Genomic DNA, 23,246 nt, shown 5'->3' with positions numbered 1-23,246 from the left:
ATCATCTCTATCTGCCCGCCTAGCATCACGGCATTTCCGCCCTCACAGCATGCGGAATGTCGGAGGTGCGGCGGGGAACAGAGAGATGACATCATCTCTTGCCACACGCCCTGCATCTCTGCTCTCCTGCCCTCACTCAAACGACAACTGAACCAGTGCCACCAATGCAGTGACAATCCACATCTGGTAGCACTGGCAGGTGACATGGCAAGTGACATTCCTCATCTGGTGGCAGGCAGTGTGGCAAGTGGCATTCCTCATCTTGTGGCCGGCAACATGGCAAGTGACACACTCAGGGCTCCCACTGATTCAGCATTATGGTTTGTTGAACGATTTGATTTATTTTACAATGTAATATAAGAAATAATGCGCTTCAATCATTCTGACACCATACCAACCATGGTGCCGTGATGATTGAAGCGCCATCAGCAGAACATCAGATATTACCCATATAAATTGTCAGCGAAAAATCGCTTACCCCCCACGTGTGTGTACATTAAGCTATGCTACCAGTACCTTGCGGTTCAAACTATCAGATCCCTAAACAGCATCATTGTTCCAGGTGCCTCCACCTTATGATCCTCTAACTGTTCCGGTGCTGCTTGCAGTGCATCCCTGAAGGGCCTGACACTGATGGCCTGGGATTTGCCCACTGCTGGAGTCTATGCCATCCTCCTTTCTAAGCTCTGTTGGGAGTGGCCAGTCCTCTATCCCAGGACAATTTCGCCCTAGTCATGCAAGATTTTATGATCTATTCTAGACAGTCACACGTAGTCTTCCAAAAAACTAACAAGCTATTCACTCAGTGCCCTGTACTCATTTCAGATAAACTTTGCTATAAAGTGAACTGCCCTCCCTATGGATCCAGCATTATTCTGTCCTTGAAGCTTTTGCCATGTCTGTGGAAATTACTCCTGATTTTTAAAGGACCCAAGCGACAAGCAATTGTTTGTCTCTGCTTTATAACTTGCCATGACCATGATCCTAATCTGCTAAACTCTAGCTGACTGGGCTCTGGTTTTTATGCCTGCTGATTTTAAATATGTAAGAACACCACATAACACAAAATAACATATTCGGCATATTTAGATATACAATTGTACAATAGGTACAAATATCCAGGTATGTCACATCAGGCATAATACAGCATTGTAAAGTGTTGTTCCACTGTTAATACCAACCTAAAAAAAATATGCATGTATATAGGTACAGTGACCACCACTTAAATCGTATAACAGTTTGGAACCATTACTTCACCGGATCAGGACTACCCCTAGCATCCATGGCATCACCAAAATAGGAGATGTACACAAACTGGCGGGTTATGCAGATCTGCTTTTTTGTAACGCAGCCACTGGTAAACTTGCCTCATCTACTTGCCAGATTCTAGCAAAATTGCAGACTCTTACATTTTTTTGTAATGCATACAAGACTTTCCATCCACTGCATGTCTCAACTATGCTAAAGAAAGTGGTGTGCACCCAATTTTAGGACACACTTCACATATTAAAAAAAATATATAAAGTGTGTGTATATGTGTGTATATATATATATATATATGTATGTATGTGTGTGTGTGTGTGTGTATATATATATATATATATGTGTGTGTGTGTGTGTGTGTGTGTGTGTTAAATATATATATATTCGAAAGTTTGGGCACCCCAGGTAAAAATGTGTATTAATGTGCATAACGAAGCCAAGGAAAGATGGAAAAAAATCTCCAAAAGGCATCAAATTACAGATTAGACATTCTTATAATATGTAAAAAAAAGTTAGATTTTATTTCCATCATTTACACGTTCAAAATGACAGAAAACAAAAAAATGGCGTCTGCAAAAGTTTGGGCACCCTGCAGAGTTAATATCTTGTACTGCCCCCTTTGGCAAGTATCGCAGCTTGTAAACGCTTTTTGTAGCCAGCCAAGAGTCTTAATTCTTGTTTAAGGTATCTTTGCCCATTCTTCCTTACAAAATTCTTCCAGTTCTTTGAGATTTCTGGGCTGTCTGTCACGCACTGCTCTTTTAAGGTCCATCCATAGATTTTTTCAATTATGTTGAGGTCAGGAGATTGTGAAGGCCATGGCAAAACCTTCAGCTTACGCCTCTTGATGTAATCCCCCGTGGATTTTGAGGTGTGTTTATGATCATTGTCCATTTGTAGAAGCCATCCTCTCTTTAACTTCAGCTTTTTCACAGATGGCATCAAGTTACCATCCAAAATTTGATGACATTTTATTGAATCAATTTTTCCTTCTACTCGTAAAATGTTCCCTGTGCCGCTGGCTGTAATACAACCCCAAAGCATGATTGATCCACAAGTTGGACAGAGGTTCTTTTCATTAAATTCTGTGCCCTTCTCCAAACGTACCTTTGCTCATTCTGGCCAAAAAGTTCTATTTTAACCTCATCGGTCCACAGAACTTGTTTCCAAAATGCATCAGGCTTGTCTATATGTTCATTTGCAAAGTTCAAACGCTGATTTTTGTGGTGAGGACGTAGAAAGGGTTTTCTTCTGATGACTCTTCCATGAAGACCATATTTGTACAAGTATCTCTTTATAGTGGAATAGTGTACCACAACTCCAGTGTCTGCCAGATCTTTCTGGAGGGATCGTGCAGTCAAACGTGGGTTTTGAATTGCTTTTCTCACAATCCTGCGAGCTGTTCTGTCTGATATTTTTCTTGGTCTTCCAGATCTTGCTTTAACTTCCACTGTTCCTGATGACTGCCATTTCTTAATTACATTCCGAACAGAGGATACTGACATCTGAAAACGCTTTGCTATCTTCTTATAGCCTTCTCCAGCTTTGTGAGAGTCAACTATTTTCAGTTTCAGTTTTCTAGACAACTGCTTAGAAGAACCCATGGTGCCGATTGTTGGGGCAAGGTCAGATGAGTCTGGGCATTTAAAACCTTTGAGATTGACATCACCTGCTCTTCCCAGATGATGATTGAGAACAATCCATGACACTGGCAGGTCTCAGCTTTGCAAAGGGCGCAGTGCATGCTATAAATTCTGCAGGGTGTCCAAACTTTTGCAGACGCCATTTTTTTTGTTTTCTGTAATTTTGAAAGTGTAAATGATGGAAATAAAATCTAACTTTTTTTGACATATCAGAATGTCTAATCTGTAATTTGATGCCTTTTGGAGATTTTTCCATCTTTCCTTGGCTTCGTTATGCACATTAATACAAATTTTTACCTGGGGTGCCCAAACTTTCGATCCCCACTGTGTGTGTGTGTATATGTATATGTGTGTGTGTGTGTGTATGTATGTATGTATGTATGTATGTGTGTATATATATATATATATATATATATATATATATATATATATATATATATATATATATATATATATATATATATATATATATATATATACATACATATACCGAGGGAGGGGAGGATGACACCTGAAGCCAGAGGCGGACCCAGGGAGGAGGACACAGGATGACAGTTTGAGATAATCGGTGAGACGTGGGGGGAGTTATAAGCACTGATCCTCCTGTATAGCCTTTCAATAAAGCAGCTGACAGCTGTGAGGGGGGAGAAGTGGCTATCAGCTGTTTTATTGAAAGGCTATACAGGGGGGGGATTGGTGCTTGTAACCGCCCTCGCACCGATCACCTGTGAAGCTGCCCGGCCCCCCTGCTACATTGAGGATGCCTGGTTCGATGAAACGGGTATCGGATCAAGCATCGGAGCATTTGGTTTCGGTATTGATACTAGTATCGGTTCAACCCTACTATAACATTGAGCATTTAGGATGTGTTGCACGGGTGTTCTTGCATCAGGCAACACTTCTCAAATGGTGTGTGTGTGTGTGTGTATATATATATATATATATATATATATATATATATATATATATATATATATATATATATATATATATATATATATATATATATATATATATATATATATATACATATACATTTTTACACTAGGCTAAAATGGGAAATAATTTTTGACACTTTGCAGCTGCTCTGTGAATGCCATAGGTGCATTTAAGCGTCAACTCTTGCTATACTGTAAAGACAGTGCTTTTTCCCTATCCGTCTTTCAGGACAGCCACAACTTGAGAGATAGGCTCCTCCTCTTCCTTAGGAAACACTGCCCAGCCTTTAAAATCTCTCCTCCCCCTGCTAGACCTCAGTTCTTAGTGTTTCCTCCGGTGGGGAGACACTGCTAAGGAAACCAGGCAGAGCAGTCAGGGGACTGTGGCCATCATTATTTTTCCTATGGAGGAGGCAAGGGCTTCCTAAAGGAGATTGGGCGAAAGAACTTACCGCCAAAAGAAAACGCACCCCAACCAGGTCGAGCGCGACAGACGGTTTGTGGGGGGGTCCCTATCGTGTCCACAGGACCGCGGCGGGGGAATTCAGCTCCGGGCACCCTGATTACAGGCCGCACATTGTTTTTTTCTTTTAAAAATTGCGGGCCGAGTGGCGGGCGACGTCATTTCCGGTGCGCCTCGGAAAGGATTTCCTATGACCCGCGACTTCCGGTTCCGGGTCGCGGCGCTGATAAGAGACCCACGCGTCCTGCTGGAGGTGTCGGATACTCGTTGGGACGAGTTAGACACAGCACAACCACCCCGCTATGTCGGTGACCTCTCCGGAACGGGACCCGACTAGGGACGCTACCTCCAGCCAGTCCAAGGTAAGGGTTCCTGGGGAGGGTTCCCAAAACTTTAGACTATGTCTCTTTTTCTTCCTCTATTTTTCCCTTGGTGGTTGGGGGAGAGGAGGGAAAGACAGCAGGGCACCTAGCAGTAGTGTCTGTCTAGTGCTTCCCAGAGGGTTGTAACCATGTTGTTATTATAAAAAAAGTTTTTTTTTTTTTTTTTTTTTTTTAATCTCTGCTCTTTTAATGTGGGTCCCTATGTCTTCTATTTTTCAGAAGAGCCTAGAAAAGAGCCAAGAAAAAACAGGAAAGACACATAGTTCTAGGAAGAAGTGTGCTTCCTGTAGGGATTCCCTTCCTGATTCTTGGACAAAAGTCTTATGCAGAGATTGCATAAACTCTCTAGTTAGGGAAAGGGATGCAGAACAGGAGGATAGTCTAGCTGCTTCAGTTAAGGAACTAGCCTCTACCTTTTCCTCTTTCAAGACCTTGTTTGAAAGGGTGCAACCCCCCCTGGTACCCACACAGGTTACAGCCCACCCTGATGTTCAGGGTCCTGCACCTGCCTCTCCTGATCCTTCAGCGGAAGCAGTTGATTTTGCAGGCCCTTCTCAGGGGCAGCACTCCTTAATGGAGAATGTTGCTTTCGACTCGCAGGCAGAGTCAGGTGAAGAAGACCAGGACAGTGAGTCCAAGAAGTCTTCCAGATACAAGCTATCTCTTGATGAGGTTGAGGAACTACTAGGGGCCATTTACACGACCCTAGGCATTCACACGGATATTAAACCTCTTAGTCTCCATGACCAGATGTACAAAGGTCTAGGGGAACACAAGGGCAGGGTTTTCCCAGTGCACGATCTTCTGGTTGATACTGTTAAGAAGGAGTGGCAGGACCCTGAAAGAAAGCCTTTCTTTTCTCAATCCCTTAAGAGAAGGTTTCCCTTTGCGGAAGATTCCACGTCTGTTTGGAATAAGAACCCTAAGTTTAGATGCGGCCTTTTCACAAGTCTCTAAAAAGACTGATTTAGCATTTGAGGATATGGGCAACCTGACGGATGCTATGGATAAGAGAATGGACTCGCTGTTGAAAAAAGCATGGGAGTCCATAATTGGCAATTTAAAACCAGAATTAGCAGTTACAGTAGTGGCCCGTAATTTAGAACACTGGCTCTCAAAGATCCAAGAACATATTGAGGCAGATACGGATAAGGACACTATTTTGGCTTCCTTCCCCACAATTTTAAAAGGGGTAGCCTACATTGCGGATGCCTCAGCAGAATCCGTCCGCATGTCAGCCAGGTCAGCAGCCCTGGCTAATTCTGCCAGAAGAGCTCTCTGGCTCAAGACTTGGTCAGGAGACATTGCGTCCAAGTCTAAGTTATGTGGGATTCCCTTTACAGGAGATCTCCTATTTGGTCCTGACCTGGAGTCAGTCTTAGACCGCACGGCGGATAAGAAAAAATCTTTTCCGTTTAAACGTAAAACTCCACAAAAAGGAAGAGGGTTTCGTCCCCAAAGACAAACAGGGGTCCCGAAACCAGAGACTCAAAAAAGGATCTGGACACCTAGGGGTAGGGGAAGAGGAGCGATTTTTCGCCCACCTGACCAGCCCCCTAAAAAACAATGACTCCCAGATCAGAGTGGGGGGAAGGTTGGGGGCCTTCCTCCCACAATGGGAGTTTTTTTCCCCAAACAGGTACGTATTGGCGATAGTGAGAAGGGGGTATTCCCTAGAGTTCTCATCCCTTCCGCCACAGAGGTACCTGGTCACTCAGCTTCCCAGAGCCAAGGAAAAAGCAGAAGCTCTAGTGGGGGCCTTGAGGGATCTGGAGGTCCAAAATGTTGTTTGCAGAGTCCCAAAAGGAGAGGAGAAAAGAGGATTTTACTCCCACGTTTTCGTGGTAAAGAAACCCTCTGGCAAGTACAGGTTAATCTTAAACCTGAAACCACTGAACAAGTCAGTAACATACAAAAGATTCCGTATGGAGTCAATTTTCACAGTAAGGGCCCTCCTACCACAGAATTGCTTTATGGTCTCCCTGGACCTCAGGGACGCGTACCTGCACATACCTATTGCAGAGGGGTCTCAGGAGTTTCTACGGCTAGCGATAGACTTGGGAACTTCGGTGGTGCACCTACAGTTCCAGGCCTTGCCATTCGGTCTATCCTCCTCACCCCGCGTGTTCACAAAGGTCCTGGTGGAACCAATAGCTTTTCTGCGTCTTCAGGGAGTGGGTATAATAGCGTACCTGGACGACCTGCTTCTTTTTGCAGCCTCTCCGGAACAAGTCTCCAGGGACCTGGAACTAACCAAAAAGACCCTTATGGGCCTAGGTTGGCTGTTAAACCTGGAAAAATCCAGTCTAATACCATCGCAGCGCATTCCTTATTTAGGGTACACCCTGGACTCCACCCTCCTAAGGGTCTTCCTTCCATTAGAGAAGGCTCTAAAGTTAGAAAAGTCAGTATCTGCCCTCCAGAGCAGCCATCAGGTCTCAATCAGATTCCTGATGTCAACACTAGGACTGTTAACTTCCACTCTACCGGCAGTCCAGTGGGCAGGGATTCACTTTCGGGCCCTGCAGGCCTTTGTACTCAGAATCTGGGACCACAGCTCAGAACACCTAGACGTCCTGGTACAGGTCCCAAGTCAGGTAAAGAGATCCCTCTGGTGGTGGAGAAGGATCACCAATCTGTCACAGGGTCGTCTGTGGCATATCCGGTCTCCATTGATTGTCACCACAGACGCCAGCGGCAGAGGTTGGGGGGCTCACCTGGGGGTACTTCCAGCACAGGGTGTTTGGGAAGTGGCAGAGCTGAAACATTCCTCCAACTGGAAGGAGCTGAGGGCGATCGGTTTAGCTCTCATCTTCTTTCAGGAGAGACTTCGAGGACACCACGTCCAGGTGAGGTCAGACAATGCGTCGGCCGTGGCCTATGTAAACAAGCAGGGTGGCACCAGGTGTGTAGCCCTGTCGGCCATAACAACAAGAATCTTTCGCTGGGCCGAAACAAACACCCTGTCCTTATCAGCAGTTTTTCTAAGGGGGATAGAAAACAGTACAGCGGATTTCCTCAGTCGAAGTCAACTGAGGGAAGACGAGTGGTCCCTCAATCAGGAGGTCTTCCATCTTTTGGTCAAGAGATGGGGGTCTCCGGAGATAGATCTCTTCGCATCCAGGGAGAACGCAAAAACTCATTGGTTTTTCTCTCGGGGCAGGGGAGAGGGAGCAAGAGGGATAGATGCCCTATCCCAGAGCTGGCGATTCGGGATTTGTTACGCCTTCCCACCCCCAGCTCTTCTACCACTGGTCCTGAGAAAATTTCAGCTGGAGAACACCTCACTTATCCTTGTGGCACCCCACTGGCCCAAGAGGGCTTGGTTTTCGGTTCTCAAGCAACTGACCACAGAACCCCCTCTTTTTCTCCCTCTTCGAGAGGATCTCCTCTCGCAGGGTCCAGTTCTGTGCCCTCAGGTACACAGGTGGAACCTTGCGGCGTGGTTACTGAGGAGTCCTTGCTGAGGTCCAGAGGTTTTTCGGACAAACTGACTGCCACCCTTCTCAACAGTAGGAAGAAGGAGACACGTTCTATTTATAGAAAAGTTTGGATTCGTTTTAATACTTGGTGCCAGGAATTTTCCTTTCCAACACAAAGCCACAAGTCCGTTCTGGAATTTCTCCAGTGCGGAGCGGATAAAGGCTTGTCAGTGAGTACCCTTAAAGGCCAGGTCTCAGCACTCAGTGTGTTTCTAGAGAGCCCTCTAGCATCCAATCCCTGGGTCATCAGGTTCTTTAGGGCTTTGTCCAGACAGAAACCTTCCCAGGGACCTTCCTTCCCCAAGTGGGATCTATCACTAGTTTTACAGGTGCTAACAGGGTTGCCCTTTGAACCCTTAGACAAGTGTTCTTTAAAGGATCTAACATTTAAAACAGTCTTTTTAGTTGCAGTGACTACTGCCAGGAGGGTCAGTGAATTGGAAGCCCTGTCCATTCGTCCTCCTTTTTGTGTAATTTTCCCGGATCGAGTTGTTTTTAAAACCGATCCGGCCTTCCTTCCGAAAGTGGCTTCCAAGTTCCATAGAAGCCAGGAGGTTGTGTTACCCTCATTTTGTTCCAATCCCTCTGGTGAAAGGGAATTTAAGTTTAGTACACTAGATGTTAGGAGATGTATCCTACAGTACTTGGAGCTGACTCGAGCTTTTAGGAAGTCAGACTCTTTGTTCGTTTTGTTTTCTGGGACCAGAAAGGGACAGAAAGCGTCTCGGCGCACTATTGCTAGGTGGCTCAGACTAGTTATTGGGCAGGCTTACTCCTTGACTGGTAGGGAAGTCCCTACAGGAATTAAGGCACACTCTACTCGGGCGGTGGCTACTTCTCAGGCTGAAAGGGCTGGAGCGACGCCAGATCAAATATGCAGAGCCGCAACTTGGTCCAGCTACGCCACTTTCATCAAGCATTACAGAGTAGACCTGGTGTCAGCAGGTGAACAAGCCTTTGGGAGAAAAGTCTTGCAAGCCGTGGTCCCACCCTAAATTGTAAGTACTCGATTATCCTCTCAAGTTGTGGCTGTCCTGAAAGACGGATAGGGAAAAATGGAGTTACACTTACCGGTAACGTCCTTTCCAGTAGTCTTTCAGGACAGCCCTAGTTACCCTCCCGAAAAGTAAGAAGAAGGGGTTTCTAATCCAGGAACATAGTATGATATTGATGTGTTAACTATGGATTACTAACATGTTCTTGTGTCTCCCCAGCGGACCGGAGTGCTCGTATAAAAACTGAGGTCTAGCAGGGGGAGGAGAGATTTTAAAGGCTGGGCAGTGTTTCCTAAGGAAGAGGAGGAGCCTATCTCTCAAGTTGTGGCTGTCCTGAAAGACTACTGGAAAGGACGTTACCGGTAAGTGTAACTCCATTTTTTTGCCTTGTAGCAATTCGAAGCAACGATAACGCTGCAATGTGAACACCTTCATCCGCTCCCGATTATAACAAATTTGAGTGCCATTGATGGGTGTTCAGGAAGTGTTAGTGACCCAACAACCTATTTTAAATGCTTGTGTGAAAGAGCCCTTCGTGTGTGTTTTTTTTTTTTTTTTTTTTTGTGTGTGTGATTTTTGCTATTGCCCACCCTTTCTTTCGGATTGATTTTGGACATACTGTCTGCCTCAGACTGATTTTTAATGTGAAATTCATTTCTTGGAAATTATTGAGGAAAATAGGCCCTACTCTGACTGTGATCATACTCTTTGTACTGCATGGTGCTATTCCAGAGAACACAGAACTGAGCCATGAGTAGGAGGGCGTATACCGAATGACCAAAATTTATTTTTGTGACATTTCTCTGATGCCCTGGCCAATCATATGACTGTGAAAAAGAACATCAGACACTGATCAGATAGTAGCCTCGGTAACACTTCTTTATAATAATCTCAGCACTGATGTTTATTTGTTTACAATTATGAGAGTGCTTTAAAAAAAAAAAAAAAAAGAATGTAATTATAGTTGTTGAAGTGCAGGTGGTTATTACGGGTACATTGTGAAGCCAGATATTAGAGAGACCAAGATGGTACTTTACCAAAGGCAGTTTAATGTTGCCAATGGGATATTATATGGAAACTGAATAATGCAGTCTTAAATGTTTGGGTAAAGCATTGATGCACATGAAATGATTAAATCATTATTTAATCCTCAGATGACCTGAAGACTCAGCACTATTTTGCAATGCAGGAGGACATCTGGGACTGTGATTGGGAACATTTTGAGACGCTATATAAAAAATGGTCTGAAATCTGTGATAATTTTAACATGTAAGTAAAATTGTTCTACTTTCTACAAATTTTGGTTCCCATGGAAGAAAATATGCTTTCAGTTCAGTTTGACTGAGAAGTGTGTGTTCATTTCTTTATAGTTTAGTTCTACATAAAATTGATATTCAGTTTTAGGGTGGCAAGTGTTTGGAAAAATCCATTGGTGAGATTTGTCCTAAAAATGTTTGTATCCTACAAGACCATTCAGAGATGTCACTTGTATAGCATTATTTGGCTTTGTAGTTGTGCCCAGCTAGTTAAAAAAAAAAGTGCAGTTGGCCTTTCACCAAGTGCTTTATATTTGAAAGCATTTACTATTTGCAGTCGCTAATGTGAACCTGTCATACAAAATTACCAGTATACAGGGTTGAGACTTCTGCATATCCAACCCAAGTTATTACCTAGAGAAGCCAGGTGTGCACACAGCCACATGTTGTTGACTGTCAATAACTTATCTGTGTTTTAAAAAAAGTGTTCTAGGTTGATGCCCCGCATGCCAGGGTACAGGCAAGCTTTTTCTTTGCTGCTTATTTTTGTTGATGGGCTAGTGTACCGTCTGCTTCCCACACTCTGGGTCAGTACCCCTAGAACAAAGCTGTTGTCAGAATAGAATCATGTCAAGCCTTAAAATTGCAGGCACCCTGAAATGACAAAAAAATGGTGCCTGAAATTGTCCATAGGTGGTGCTTTAAAAGCCTACAGCTCATCAATTTTAGAGTTGACAATGAATGGTGGACCTAGAATTATTGCTCTCACTCTGACATTCACAACACCACCTAATGTGTGGTGCCATTGCTGTTTACATGCCACATGTGCACTTGCGTGTGCGTAGGGAGACATAGTTGCTTTGGCCGGTGACATATATATATATATATATATATATATATCGGGTTTCTTTTAGATCCCCCTAACATACACTTCAGCCGATCAAGCACTGTCACAGTACTGTGCTGTACAACTGCTCCAGTTTTGACAAATTCCCTCCACTGTTTACATTTCATACTCCTGACCACTGCACTCTAGCTACATTACTCCTGCACTTCATAAGGTAGGCTGTGTATAGAAGAGACAACGTAGAAGTGTTTGATTTTATTAAAATTAGTGCTCTAAGGTTTTGTCTTGCACGTCTGCTTGTGGCACAAACATAAAGCATATTTTGTGGGTAAAAAGACTGTACCACAACTGTGCAGAGTATAGGAGGAGAAGACTCTGGTTTTATTTAAATGTGCCCCATTAATTGTTTCAAATCATTTGTTTAAAAAAATAAGTGCAAGATATGCTAGGTAATGGACTGAATGGAAGAGATACTATGGCTCTTTGGGATCATTTATTCCTATGCAAGTGACAACTGCACACAAGGGGGTTTATATATTTAATCCGATGTGCAAGAGCACAAAAAGACCATTTGGTTGTAATGTGTTTTTTTTTGGCATGACATTACATGGATTTGAGCATGTACAGAGGCTATTCTTTTGTCATATTAAACTGTTCTTTTGTGCCACTAATATGATATATTTCCATCATTTCAGATATCGCCTATTTAAATTAAGTGGGGTTTCTACTGTACTCAAACCTCTTTATTTTGCACTTAATTTTTTTATCTTCATGATTTACGGACCTGATAGTGAAACAAGGCACATTTAATGATGTTTTTATGAAACTCTCTACATCCTGCTGTATTTACATTTTCATTTTGTCAATCTTGTAAAAACCCTTCCCCTACTGTAAAAGAAATCGCCTAAAATTTTAAAGTGAAACTATTATGATTTTGGTCAATTTAATCTAATTTTTTTCCCCCAAGTTTAAGGCCCCTTTTAACACTGACAGACCAACCAGGTCTGCCTGTCAGTTTTTCAGACTATCCATTGAAGCAGCAGCCGCTGACACCCTCCGGCATGTGCCCACTGAACCCACCGGCATCCGATCTTGTTTGCTAAAAACAGATAGATGGGGATCGATTCCCTATCCATCTCGTGGATCGGATGACAGTCTGTAGAGGACACCGGGTTGTTTCCATGTCTGCATCATAGGAGCAGACGCGGACCTGTCATCTGCCTGCTCAGTGGGGCTCAGCGGAGAGATCCCCTGCTGAACTGACGAATCTGCTGGTGGACTCCGCCAGTGTGAAAGGGGCCTAAAAAATTATTTACATTTTGTCTTATTTGTGTAAAATGTTTATTTTAACAAACACACACTTTATTGCAGGGTACACACATGCACTCAATGCGGGTGCACCTTGATGTTCAGTACTGCTGGTTGGGCTTTCTAATTCTTAAAGGGTCACTAAAGGAATTTTTTTTTTTAGCTAAATAGCTTCCTTTACCTTGCTGCAGTCCTGGTTTCATGTCCTCATTGTTCGTTTTTGCTTTCATGTTGCTGTAAATCCTCTCTGTTCTGGACACTTCCTGGTTGCCTGTTTCCTGATAACCACAGTACTGGGAGATTTCTCACGGTGGTCACTAATCAAGGAGCTGTGTGTAAAACGAAACTGGATTGGTGCTGAGGAGTTTTAGACAAAGTATCACTGCTCTCTATTGGCTGACTGCCCTCTAGTGGCTCTCTGTACATCAGAGAACCAGCAAACAACAGCAAAAACGAAACTACACTGCAGGCACATTATATGATTGTTTTTTTATCTATGTTTAATCATTTTTAAAAGGAATCAGTTAACTATTATGTCTCTATGTCCTGTAAACAGTCATTTCAGCTAAAAAAATGTTTTCCTTTAGTGACCCTTTAAATGCACTCATAAGTACCTGTCTGACAAGGTAAACAGTCATGAAAAACATTTGGGTGGGAATTTTTAAAAATGTTGACATGCCGTCAAAAAGCCAGTAGGGAATGCACAATCATAAACTCAGTCATACGCTGGGGTTCTATTTGTTTCTATACTTGAACGTCCATTGCTATCTCTTCATGCAAGCCTTTCTAAGGCCTCTCTCTCACACTCCTTATTACTGATTTTATTCGTTTGGTAAAAAAAAGATTCAAAAGGTAAATGGACAAATCTACGGGTAAACCAGAAATCCCATTAAAAAGCAATTCTGTACTGAGAAAATCAGTAAAGCAATATTGAAGTTGTACAGGTGGCACCACCTGTTTTCCTTCATATGCACAGCATCACCGCCTCTGTGATATCCGCTGGAGTCCCATAAAGACAGGTGGAGAGCTTTTCTTAGATGTTCTCTTCCACAGTCATCAGTTACTGGGGTGGTTGTCTGGAGCTTTTTTACTCTGGACAATGCTTTAAACAAAGATGGAACCAGCCTTATGGGGAGAACAGGAGAGCAGAGCTTTGCCAGAGGCAGTTCTGAAATGTCTCTGAGAAGTAATACATTGGGGTTGATTTACTAAAGGCAAATCCACTTTGCACTGGAAGTGCAGTCACTTTATATCTGAGGGGAACATCTGAAATGAGGGGAAGCTCTGCTGATTTTATCATCCAATCATGTACAAGCAAAAATGCTGTTTTTTATTTTCCTTGAATGTCCCCCTCAGATCCACAGCAACTGCACTTCCAAGTACACTTGTAGTGCAAAGTGGATCTGTCTTTAGTAAATAAACCCCATTGTGTAAGTGTTCATGGTAGACAATACTTGCCATTATTCTGTGCATGTACCATAAAACATTTGTTGTGTCTCCATAGGCCCAAAGCAGTGTTTGAGGTAGATACAGACTTACAGAAAAACGTCCTTTCAGAAGTAAAAGCTGAGCTTATTTGGCCTTCCATAATCAGCTCATCCCGTCGTATACACTTTCCCCTGACCAACACCAACAGCTCATCAGTAAGTATAGCAATGATCTTTTGTTTCTTGCATAATGTAGCACTAATTGTATCATAGGTTTGTATGTTCTTCATTAAACTAGACCTAAACCCTAACTGGATGACATAAGTTTGATAAACTGCTGTGTATAATAAACAAGTGCCCCCTTTTTTAATAAAATACTATCTAATTTGTGTTGCAATGGCCATTTGTATTTTGAATTGGGAGCCTGTATGACAGCATTATAATGAAAGTATAAGCTTGTATGAGATCTTAGTGATATGGTGTACATCTAAAGTGCATCTGTGCCCTGACTCGGATTGTCTCAGTTTGAGAGCATTTTTAAAGACGAGCACATTTTTTTAAATAAATTTTGACTTGATATACAAGCAATGTCTCGATATACAAGTAGCGTCATGTCACAACAGAGTATAAAATAAAATAAGAGAGGTGCCTCTAAGTGTAGCAATATGGTTACATTTAGTGAAGGTATAATATTTAGAAACTCACATGGTTGATTAAAACAGGCACATCTAAGTATGCAGGCATCTAGGGTAATGCTGTCCACATAGACCATTCTCCTTGCCGCCATTGATGTGGTCCCTTCCACAAGCGGTTTAAGCCTCGCTTTCAGATCACTACTGCATGGTAGCCTTCCCGGTCACGATTGCAGACAGACATCGGTGAGAGCCGGCAGTGAGGATGACGGTCTATGTGGATTGCTTTCCCCCGGATGCCTGCATACTTGGATGTGCCTCTTTTAATCATCAACCATGTGAGTTGTTAAATGTTGTACCTTCATTAAATGTAACCATATTGCTACTCTTAGAGGCGCCTCTCCTCTTTTATACTGTGTACCTCCTGCTGGATTTTGCTCCTATTCCCCTTGTGGAGGCTGACATTTCTGGATGGACGTTTTATGGTTACACAACTTATCACATTGCTATAATCTTTTTATATGGACTATAAACTGAAAGACTTATGAATAAATGGTTGTGGAACGAATCATTTGAGTTTCCATTATTTCTTATGGGAAAATGTGCTTTGATATACAAGTGCTTTGGATTACAAGCATGCCTCCAGAACGAATTATGCTCGCAATCCAAGGTTTTACTGTACTTTAGTGTGCATAGCCTAGGTACAGGTTTACTTTTAACCACTTAACCCCCGGACCATATTGCTGCCCAAAGACCAGAAGACTTTTTGCGATTCGGGACTGCGCCGCTTTAACTGACAATTGCGCGGTCGTGCGACGTGGCTCCCAAACAAAATTGGCGTCCTTTTTTTCCCACAAATAGAGCTTTCTTTTGGTGGTATTTGATCACCTCTGCGGTTTTTATTTTTTGCGCTATAAACAAAAATAGAGCGACAATTTTGAAAAAAATGAATATTTTTTACTTTTTGCTATAATAAATATCCCCCAAAAATATATAAACAAACTTTTTTTTTCCTCAGTTTAGGCCGATACGTATTCGTCTACATATTTTTCGTAACAAAAAATCGCAATAAGCGTTTATTGATTGGTTTGCGCAAAAGTTATAGCGTTTACAAAATAGGGGGTATTTTTATGGCATTTTTATTAATATATTTTTTTAATAGTAATGGCGGCGATCAGCGATTTTTTTCGGTACTGCGACATTATGGCGGACACTTCGGACACTTTTGACACATTTTTGGGACCATTGGCATTTTTATAGCGATCCGTGCTATAAAAATGCATTGGATTACTATAAAAATGCCACTGGCAGTGAAGGGGTTAACACTAGGGGGCGGGGAAGGGGTTAAGTATGTCCCTGTGTGTTCTTACTGTGGGGGGGGGGGTGGCCTCACTAGGGGAAACACTGATCATCTGTTCATACATTGTATGAACAGAAAATCAGCATTTCCCCTGCTGACAGGAACGAGAGCTGTGTGTTTACACACACAGCTCCCGGTCCCCGCTCTGTAACGAGCGATCGCGTGTGCCCGGCGGCGATCGCGCCCGCCGGGCACACGCACGGGAGTCGGGGGCGAGCGGCGGCGCGCGCGCCTCCGGCGGCGCGCACGCGCCCCTCCGGCGGCACGCACGCGCCCCCTAGTGGCGGCTCAAAGAGCCGCCGTATAGCTACGGGCTCTCGCCCAGGAGAGCCGACCTGCCGCCGTATAATGACGGTGCGCGGTCGGCTAGTGGTTAAAGGAAATGGATTACCCAGCCCCTGGTATATTTATATTGACACAATTGCACACAATTATACAGAATTGTTTATGCTACACAGTGCAGCAAGTCTCTGGTCTGTTAACAAATAAATATGGTTTTGCAACAGGAAGAAGAATTTGCATTAGAAAACCCTGCAGATGTCCCTGTGTATGTCCAAATTCTTCCTCTGGCTTTCTATTCCAACAGTTCTTTGGTGCTAGACAGATTGATAGAAAGGTAAGTTTGTACACGTAGCCTTCCCTTATTTTGGGTGGACTGACTCTCGAGCCTTTTTTCTTAAAAAAAAAAAAAAATCATCTACATGGTTCAGTGTTGGAGTGAACAAAAACCCATTCTTCTCATTTTATACTAAATGGGCCCTATAAAACCAAACACATGTAGCTTTTTATGATAGGCTCTTTGATGTACATATAACCTTCACAGGCCTTTACACATTTTTCACTGTTCATGTAAGAATTATATTGTTGTGAAAATACTGTGGGTGAAAACATGAGGAAAGTGTAACATGGTAAAAGTTTCTAAATGATTGAAAACCTTAAATAAATTGTGTCTGTAGCTACTTCCTCAATCCTTTTTTTTTTTTTGTCTTTCAGGTTCAATATTAGCAAGTCAATAAATATAGACTTAAAGACACTTGAATTTAAAGTGTTCCGAAATAACGTAAGTTTGCAGTCATATGCTGCTAGGGGTGTGCATGTATTCTGCTTATGTAATTCTGGTTAGGTAATGTAAAAGATATTTCATAGATGTATTTCTACACCTATGAGTTTTGTAACCAGAATTGCTACACGTCATGCTTACACATTTGTGTGATTTGATTCTTAAAGTGATTGTAAACTTTTTTTTTTAAACGGCAAATGTCATAATTAACTGCAGGTTCCCCACCAGCGCTCCTACCCCCCGCCTAGTGCCCCCATACCAAGCCGCTTGCTATGGGGGACTCGTGTGGGCTTGATCCTGAGGCGCGCTGTATCTATCCATAAACACACAGTGCGGTTTGGCCCTGCCCTTACTCTCTCCTCACAGGCTCTTGCAGCTGTCCTCATGTCCAGTGAGTGCAGAGGAAGTGTAAAGAGCGGCAGCTTTTGGGCACCGTGCTGGATCGAGATCCGGATTGGGTAAGTATTTGGGGAGGGGTTATGTACACGTAAGTTTTTTTGCCTAATGCAAAGAAAGCATTGAGGTAAAAAAAACTGTCTTAAAGACTTAAAGAAGAGTTTGGCATTGTAATAAGTGTTGGTATGTTCGTGAAGAGTGCCAGCACAGAAATATGGAAGCTGCCCCTGCTTCAAGGATTTGTTTTTAAAGTTGCATGCTCCAGGGCTGACATCTTCATCCTTTACTATCTTGAGTCGCTGACATGGATAAGCACACAGAACAGATTTTCTGACTATAGTTGCTGCAAGTTTGTAATTCAGGTAGTGAAGCAAGAATGAGAATCACGGCTCCAGAGTTTGCATCTTCAAAAACTAGTTGGCTCGCATATTTCTGTCCTGAACGATTTCTTCTAGGCCCCTTTCACATGTGTGGATCCTGTGAGGATCTGTTTTTTAAACATCCGCTTGCTCAGCGGGGCTCACACCGTTGATCCCCGCTGAGCTGGCAGATGACAGGTCTGTCTCTGCACACTGCAGAGAAGAACCAGTCAGATCTCCGCTCTCCTCTATGGGGGATCGGATGAAAAAGAACAATCCACCAGACGGATGCAAACTAGGGTTTGCATCCGTCACACTTTAGCTGAGAGGATCGGATCAGGGCTGATCGGGTGTCAGCGGACATGTCACTGCTGACATTCGACGCTCCATAGAGGTACATGGAGCGCCTGTTCAGATCCGCCTGGAAAAACTGACAGGCGGATTTGAACGGTCCGCATGTGTGAAAGGGGCCTTAAGTGGGAAATCATTGTTTCAATCATTGCATCCTTAAAATTTACCCTACTCTGTTTAAAAAAAAAAAAGCATGATTTTTCATAGTGCACAAATACCCTGTACTGGTAGCACGTAGAATAGCCAGACCACAACTTGCACACAAATCCACAGTCTGGGTCTCCAGATATCTGATGTGCCTTACCCAAACACTGCTCAAAACACTTTTGTACTTTGAGCAACGCTGTTGATTTGAGTAGTGTTTGCAGCAATGTTTCGAACTGCTGTAGCGCTGGTCCACTGCTTTGCATGAGCTGCGGTCCACCTACCCCATGTACTATCAGCACAGAGTTCTTTAACCTTTGCTGCAGCACTTGGCCTATATTTATTACTGTATATGCAGTCTGGCTGCATTACAGTAATAAGGGTTCAAATGGGCTTTAAACTTTTGAAAGTAAACCACCTGCCAAAAAGCACAAGAAGCCTGCTAATGCCTTTTATTTCCCATAAAAGTCTATATTGTGCTAGTCGCCTTTTTTTTTTTAAATACTTACTGAGTCCTGGGTTCCTCTGATAACTGCACACCACCAGTTTCCATCCCACTGTCCATGGATGCTTCCTCTCCTTGTACAGGGGGAATTACAGTTGGTGGAACTCAGTTAAAAGTTAAACTAAAAGTTAAATTAAAGACAAGTACAGAATGGCATTTCTCACTAGTAAAAGTGATATTGAGAATGGCTCATTGTTCTATGGGACTACGAGTTCACTGCTTATACCCAGTTTGTCAGTTTGGTTTGTAAAAATCATTAAGATTGTAACATTCATTATAACCACTGTAAAATCTGCTTAAAATGGAACTATAGGCAACACTTTTTTTTGTCATTTTGGATAGAGCAAGGGAGGGTTGTAACCCCTGTCAGACTTTTTTATTTTTTCACCCTCTGTGTTCCATTGCAGAGATTTCCCTTCACTTCCTGTCCCATAGCCAAACAAAGTGAGAGGAAATCCCTGCAAATGAAGGGCATTACTTGGGGACCCCCACATTACCAGAGTTGGGAGTCCCTGTTGGAAGATTTCCCCTCCATTACTTTTCTGGGGAGAACCCAAAGTTTGTGATTTTCTTTTACTTTCAGTGATGATGGTAAACAGGAGAAATAGAGGTGACAAGTCTTCCTAATGAGAGCACATACAGCAATAAAAGCTGACAAGAATTCTTCTAATCCCTCTCTACTCTATCTAAAATAAAAATTAGTTATACTAAAGCATGTATGGATCTCTTAAAACAAATTATATTGTACAATTCTGCAATTTTTATTTGTATGATAGATGGTCAGAAATTATGGGGCCTATTCATAAACCAATATATTTTTTTTAAATATTGTAAATAGGATTTTCTTTAACAGTGGCGTTCATGTTTACTGTATTGTGAATAAAAAACGGCAACATCTATTTACAGATACCAATTTTAAACCCTTTTTCTTAAAGTGGACCTTCAGCCATTTTTTTTTCCATCTATTAAATCTTCTGCCCTTGTTTTAACTTTGGATAGTAAAACTTTTTTATCTGCCAGTAAATATCTTATACAGCCCACTTGCTGTTTCTTGTCTGGTCATTAGCCTAGGCTTATGACATCATGCACAACTCTCTCTCTCTTGTGAGAGTTTGCCAGGAAGGATGAGTCCTAAGAGGACCAATGAGCTGCAGAGCTAGATGTGTGCCTGTCTGTGTAAATCCAAGAAGTGAACAGGCAGCAGCTTCAGCTGCCCACAGTTAAAATGGCTGCAGCCAGACTCGGTGGAGGGAGATTTCTGCAGAATATTTGTCAAGTGCAGAATCACAGTATATATTAAATTCATGTTTTTATTACAAATTAAGGCAGCAGACTGCAGTTCCTCTTTAAACCCAAGAACAGAAATGTAATTTATTGCAGCTTACTAGTATTGGATATGATGGCTGCATTTGTTTTCTTGATTTTTCTTTTTTCCCTGTTTTATTTCACTTGCCAGTCTTAAGCTTGCTCTACACAAATCAAAATTTAGCTGGTTCTGCAGTGTGTGGTCGTCCCCACTCAAAAGAAGTTGATCATTTGACCTTTGTTAAAGGGATGTGCTGGAAAACGTTGATCAGTGGCTGCAGCTGTTAATCATCAGCGTTTTCCTCTATCCATCTCATTTGCATACATTGAGAAAAAAACACAAAACGAGCAGACTATTGCCAGCTCTAGGATGACCATACTTCATTATCCTTCTGTATCAGGACCACAGAACCACACTCACATTATTCATGGCACAGTTCTGTAGTGGTATTTAGAGCTAAATCTAATAATGTAACTAATACTCAGCACAAACAGAGAGCGCAAAATGTTTTCAGCTTTGGCTTAAATAAAGTGGTACTTTGAGAGTGACATGCTTGTGTTATTGTGCAGGTGCAGCCTGTGCAGAGCAGCCAAGCTTTTGTGGAGGGACAATCCCGCCAGTCAGTTCTTAACCTCATTTTAAAGCCCGGGGAGAAAAAAAGTGTTCAAGTCAGATTCACTCCAGTGATCAACAAAACTGTATCCTCCTTGCTTATAGTAAGGTAAGTGTACACAATGCTTTTGGCAGAAAGGAGCACAGGTACAATGGACTTCAATATAGCAATGGCAGTCACATATGTAACTGTGGCTGACATTCAGGCTTATTGATTAAGACGTAGTGAAGTTAACCATTGCTACCAATCACAGTTCATTTAACATTCAGTTGACTACTATAATATAAAATCTGTCCGATTCTTGTGCTTTGTGTTTCAGCTTTGCTTATCCTATTGAATAAGTCCAGTGGTATTGTTTTTACTGTATTGTCTGCTTTACATGTGTGCTGAAGTTAAAGTGGAAGTCCAGTCCAATACTATAACTATACCTTAACCTGCTCCCATCCCAATTCTAAGCCTATTCTAACTGCCATGTCAGGTAGGCTGTGCAGGGCTCAGTAGTTTTTTACAGCCTTGCTGCATGTACCGTGTCCCAGCCACTATTCTCTTGCTGCTTGGTAAGGGCAGATAGAGGAGCTCTAATTTGGAATCGGGGGATTGGGTGAGGAGAAAATTCTGGACAGCCTCACTCAAAATCAATGCCTTTATTAAAAAGAGGTAATAATCCAAAAAATGCAAGCCACAGCAAACAACGCAAAGCAGGAGCTGACGCATTTCACTCTTTCAAAGGTGCTTATTCATAGCTCCTTGTATCGTGTCCCAGCTACTATTCTCTTGCTGCTTGGTAAGGGCAGATAGAGGAGCTCTAACTGGGAATGGGGGGAGGTTGTGATGATGGGAGACTGATGGTTCCCTAATGAGGGGCACACTGATGAGTGGGAAGTTAATGAGGGGGACACTGACAGGGCTCTAATGAATGGGTGACACTGATGATGGGGACTCTGTGGTTGACTCTAATGGGGGGACTCTGATGGAGGAGGGTGGGCTCTGGAGAGGGAACTATGATGTAAAATGAGGCCCCGGTGGGGACTATTACGTAAAGCAAGGCTCTTCAATAATGCCAGCTATGAACTAATCATACTATCCTCTTCTCACTCCACAAACAGGAAAAGGTAATGTCACAGGATATGGTGCGAAACAGCAGGATAAAAAGTGCAGGAGAAAAACTGATGTCAGCGTGCATAAAAACTCACTGAAATGCACATGGCATCTCATGTCTCTGCAAGTGAAATTTGTGTGTTTTTCCCATCAGTTTTTCTGCATGTATGGTGTGAACAAGGCCTAAAGCAATGTTTCTCAACTCCATTCCTCAAGTACCCCCAACGGGTCATATTTTCAGGCTTTCCATTATTTTGCCTAAAGCAAAGGTGTGTCTACTTGCCAATTCTGAAGGTGTTCGGATCCATTCACATGCCTCCAATGATTCAGTGTGGAGAAGGGATAGCCGACAACAGATGCCCCATAGTAAGCCTATTGGTGATGTCTGCACATAGGCACCCTAGCCGTTGTTGACAATCTCTTCTCTTAAGACCCCCTTCACACAGCAGTTTTCAGGCATTTTAGCACTAGAAATAGCACCTGAAAACTGCCTCCCATTCTCTGCAATGGGTGCTTTCACTGCTGGGCGGTGTTCTTGGCTAAAAAGGGGGGAGAGAAGGGGGAGGGGAGTTCGGCCTGCAGGAGGCCCTAAAGGAGTTACTATAGGCAACAGTTAATGATCAAGGATTAATAATAAACAAAAAAAGGCATTCTGGAATAAACTGAAAATTTAGCCCGAATAAGAAAAAACATAAAAATGCAGATGGATATATGAAGAAAAAGTCTTAAAGTCACGAAACAAAGTTCATATGACTCTATCCAGTGATTTTCCTTGTGAAAGAAAAGTGGATTGTGCAGACAATGTGAAAGACTCTTGATTGATGTGAGGTAAGCTGTCACCATCCGGCTTACTCCCCCGTTGAAGTCCATTAGCGACGAAACGATCGTAGGGTGCCGAGACGTCATCGCGTTCCGTCCTGAACGCCGGCTGTGTTTTCCTGACCGAGTAGCGAGAAGCATCGGAACAAGAGATCGGAGACGCTTTGCTATCCATGCTGTATTTATATTGCCTAATTGTAAGTGCAATTTTTATTAAACCCTCTTCTATTTTCAAACGTTATACGCTATGAGAGGTCCTTCTTCTTTTTTTGGTTTATGACTCTTCGGATTGTATGCTGAGCTATACCGTGGTTATCTTGACGGCTAAGGTATTGGGAGACCAGACTTCCCACAGGCCCTATTAGACTGATGCAAAACAGTCTTTTCATCTGGTAAGCAGGCAATCTTATCCTTCCTCACGGGTGTATTGGTGACAGCTTACCTCACATCAATCAAGAGTCTTTCACATTGTCTGCACAATCCACTTTTCTTTCACAAGGAAAATCACTGGATAGAGTCATATGAACTTTGTTTCGTGACTTTTTTAAGACTTTTTCTTCATATATCCATCTGCATTTTTATGTTTTTTCTTATTCGG

At 42.7% G+C, this 23,246-nt stretch overlaps 1 protein-coding gene across 3 annotated transcripts in view; it reads left to right on the top strand.

Moving 5' to 3' along the window:
- Positions 1–23,246, top strand: part of TMEM131 (transmembrane protein 131) — a 227,954-nt gene that overhangs the window by 164,399 nt on the left and 40,309 nt on the right. For all 3 annotated transcript variants that reach the window (XM_040336325.1, XM_040336324.1, XM_040336323.1), the window contains exons 22-26: positions 10,322–10,436; positions 14,083–14,221; positions 16,504–16,613; positions 16,991–17,057; positions 20,688–20,839. In XM_040336325.1, the coding sequence (XP_040192259.1) occupies positions 10,322–10,436; positions 14,083–14,221; positions 16,504–16,613; positions 16,991–17,057; positions 20,688–20,839 (583 nt within the window). The remainder of the gene's footprint in view (positions 1–10,321; positions 10,437–14,082; positions 14,222–16,503; positions 16,614–16,990; positions 17,058–20,687; positions 20,840–23,246) is intronic.

Source organism: Rana temporaria, chromosome 2 (genome assembly GCF_905171775.1).
Source record: "Rana temporaria chromosome 2, aRanTem1.1, whole genome shotgun sequence".
Taxonomy (NCBI): Eukaryota; Metazoa; Chordata; class Amphibia; order Anura; family Ranidae; genus Rana; species Rana temporaria.
This window is presented reverse-complemented; position numbering and strand designations above follow the sequence as displayed.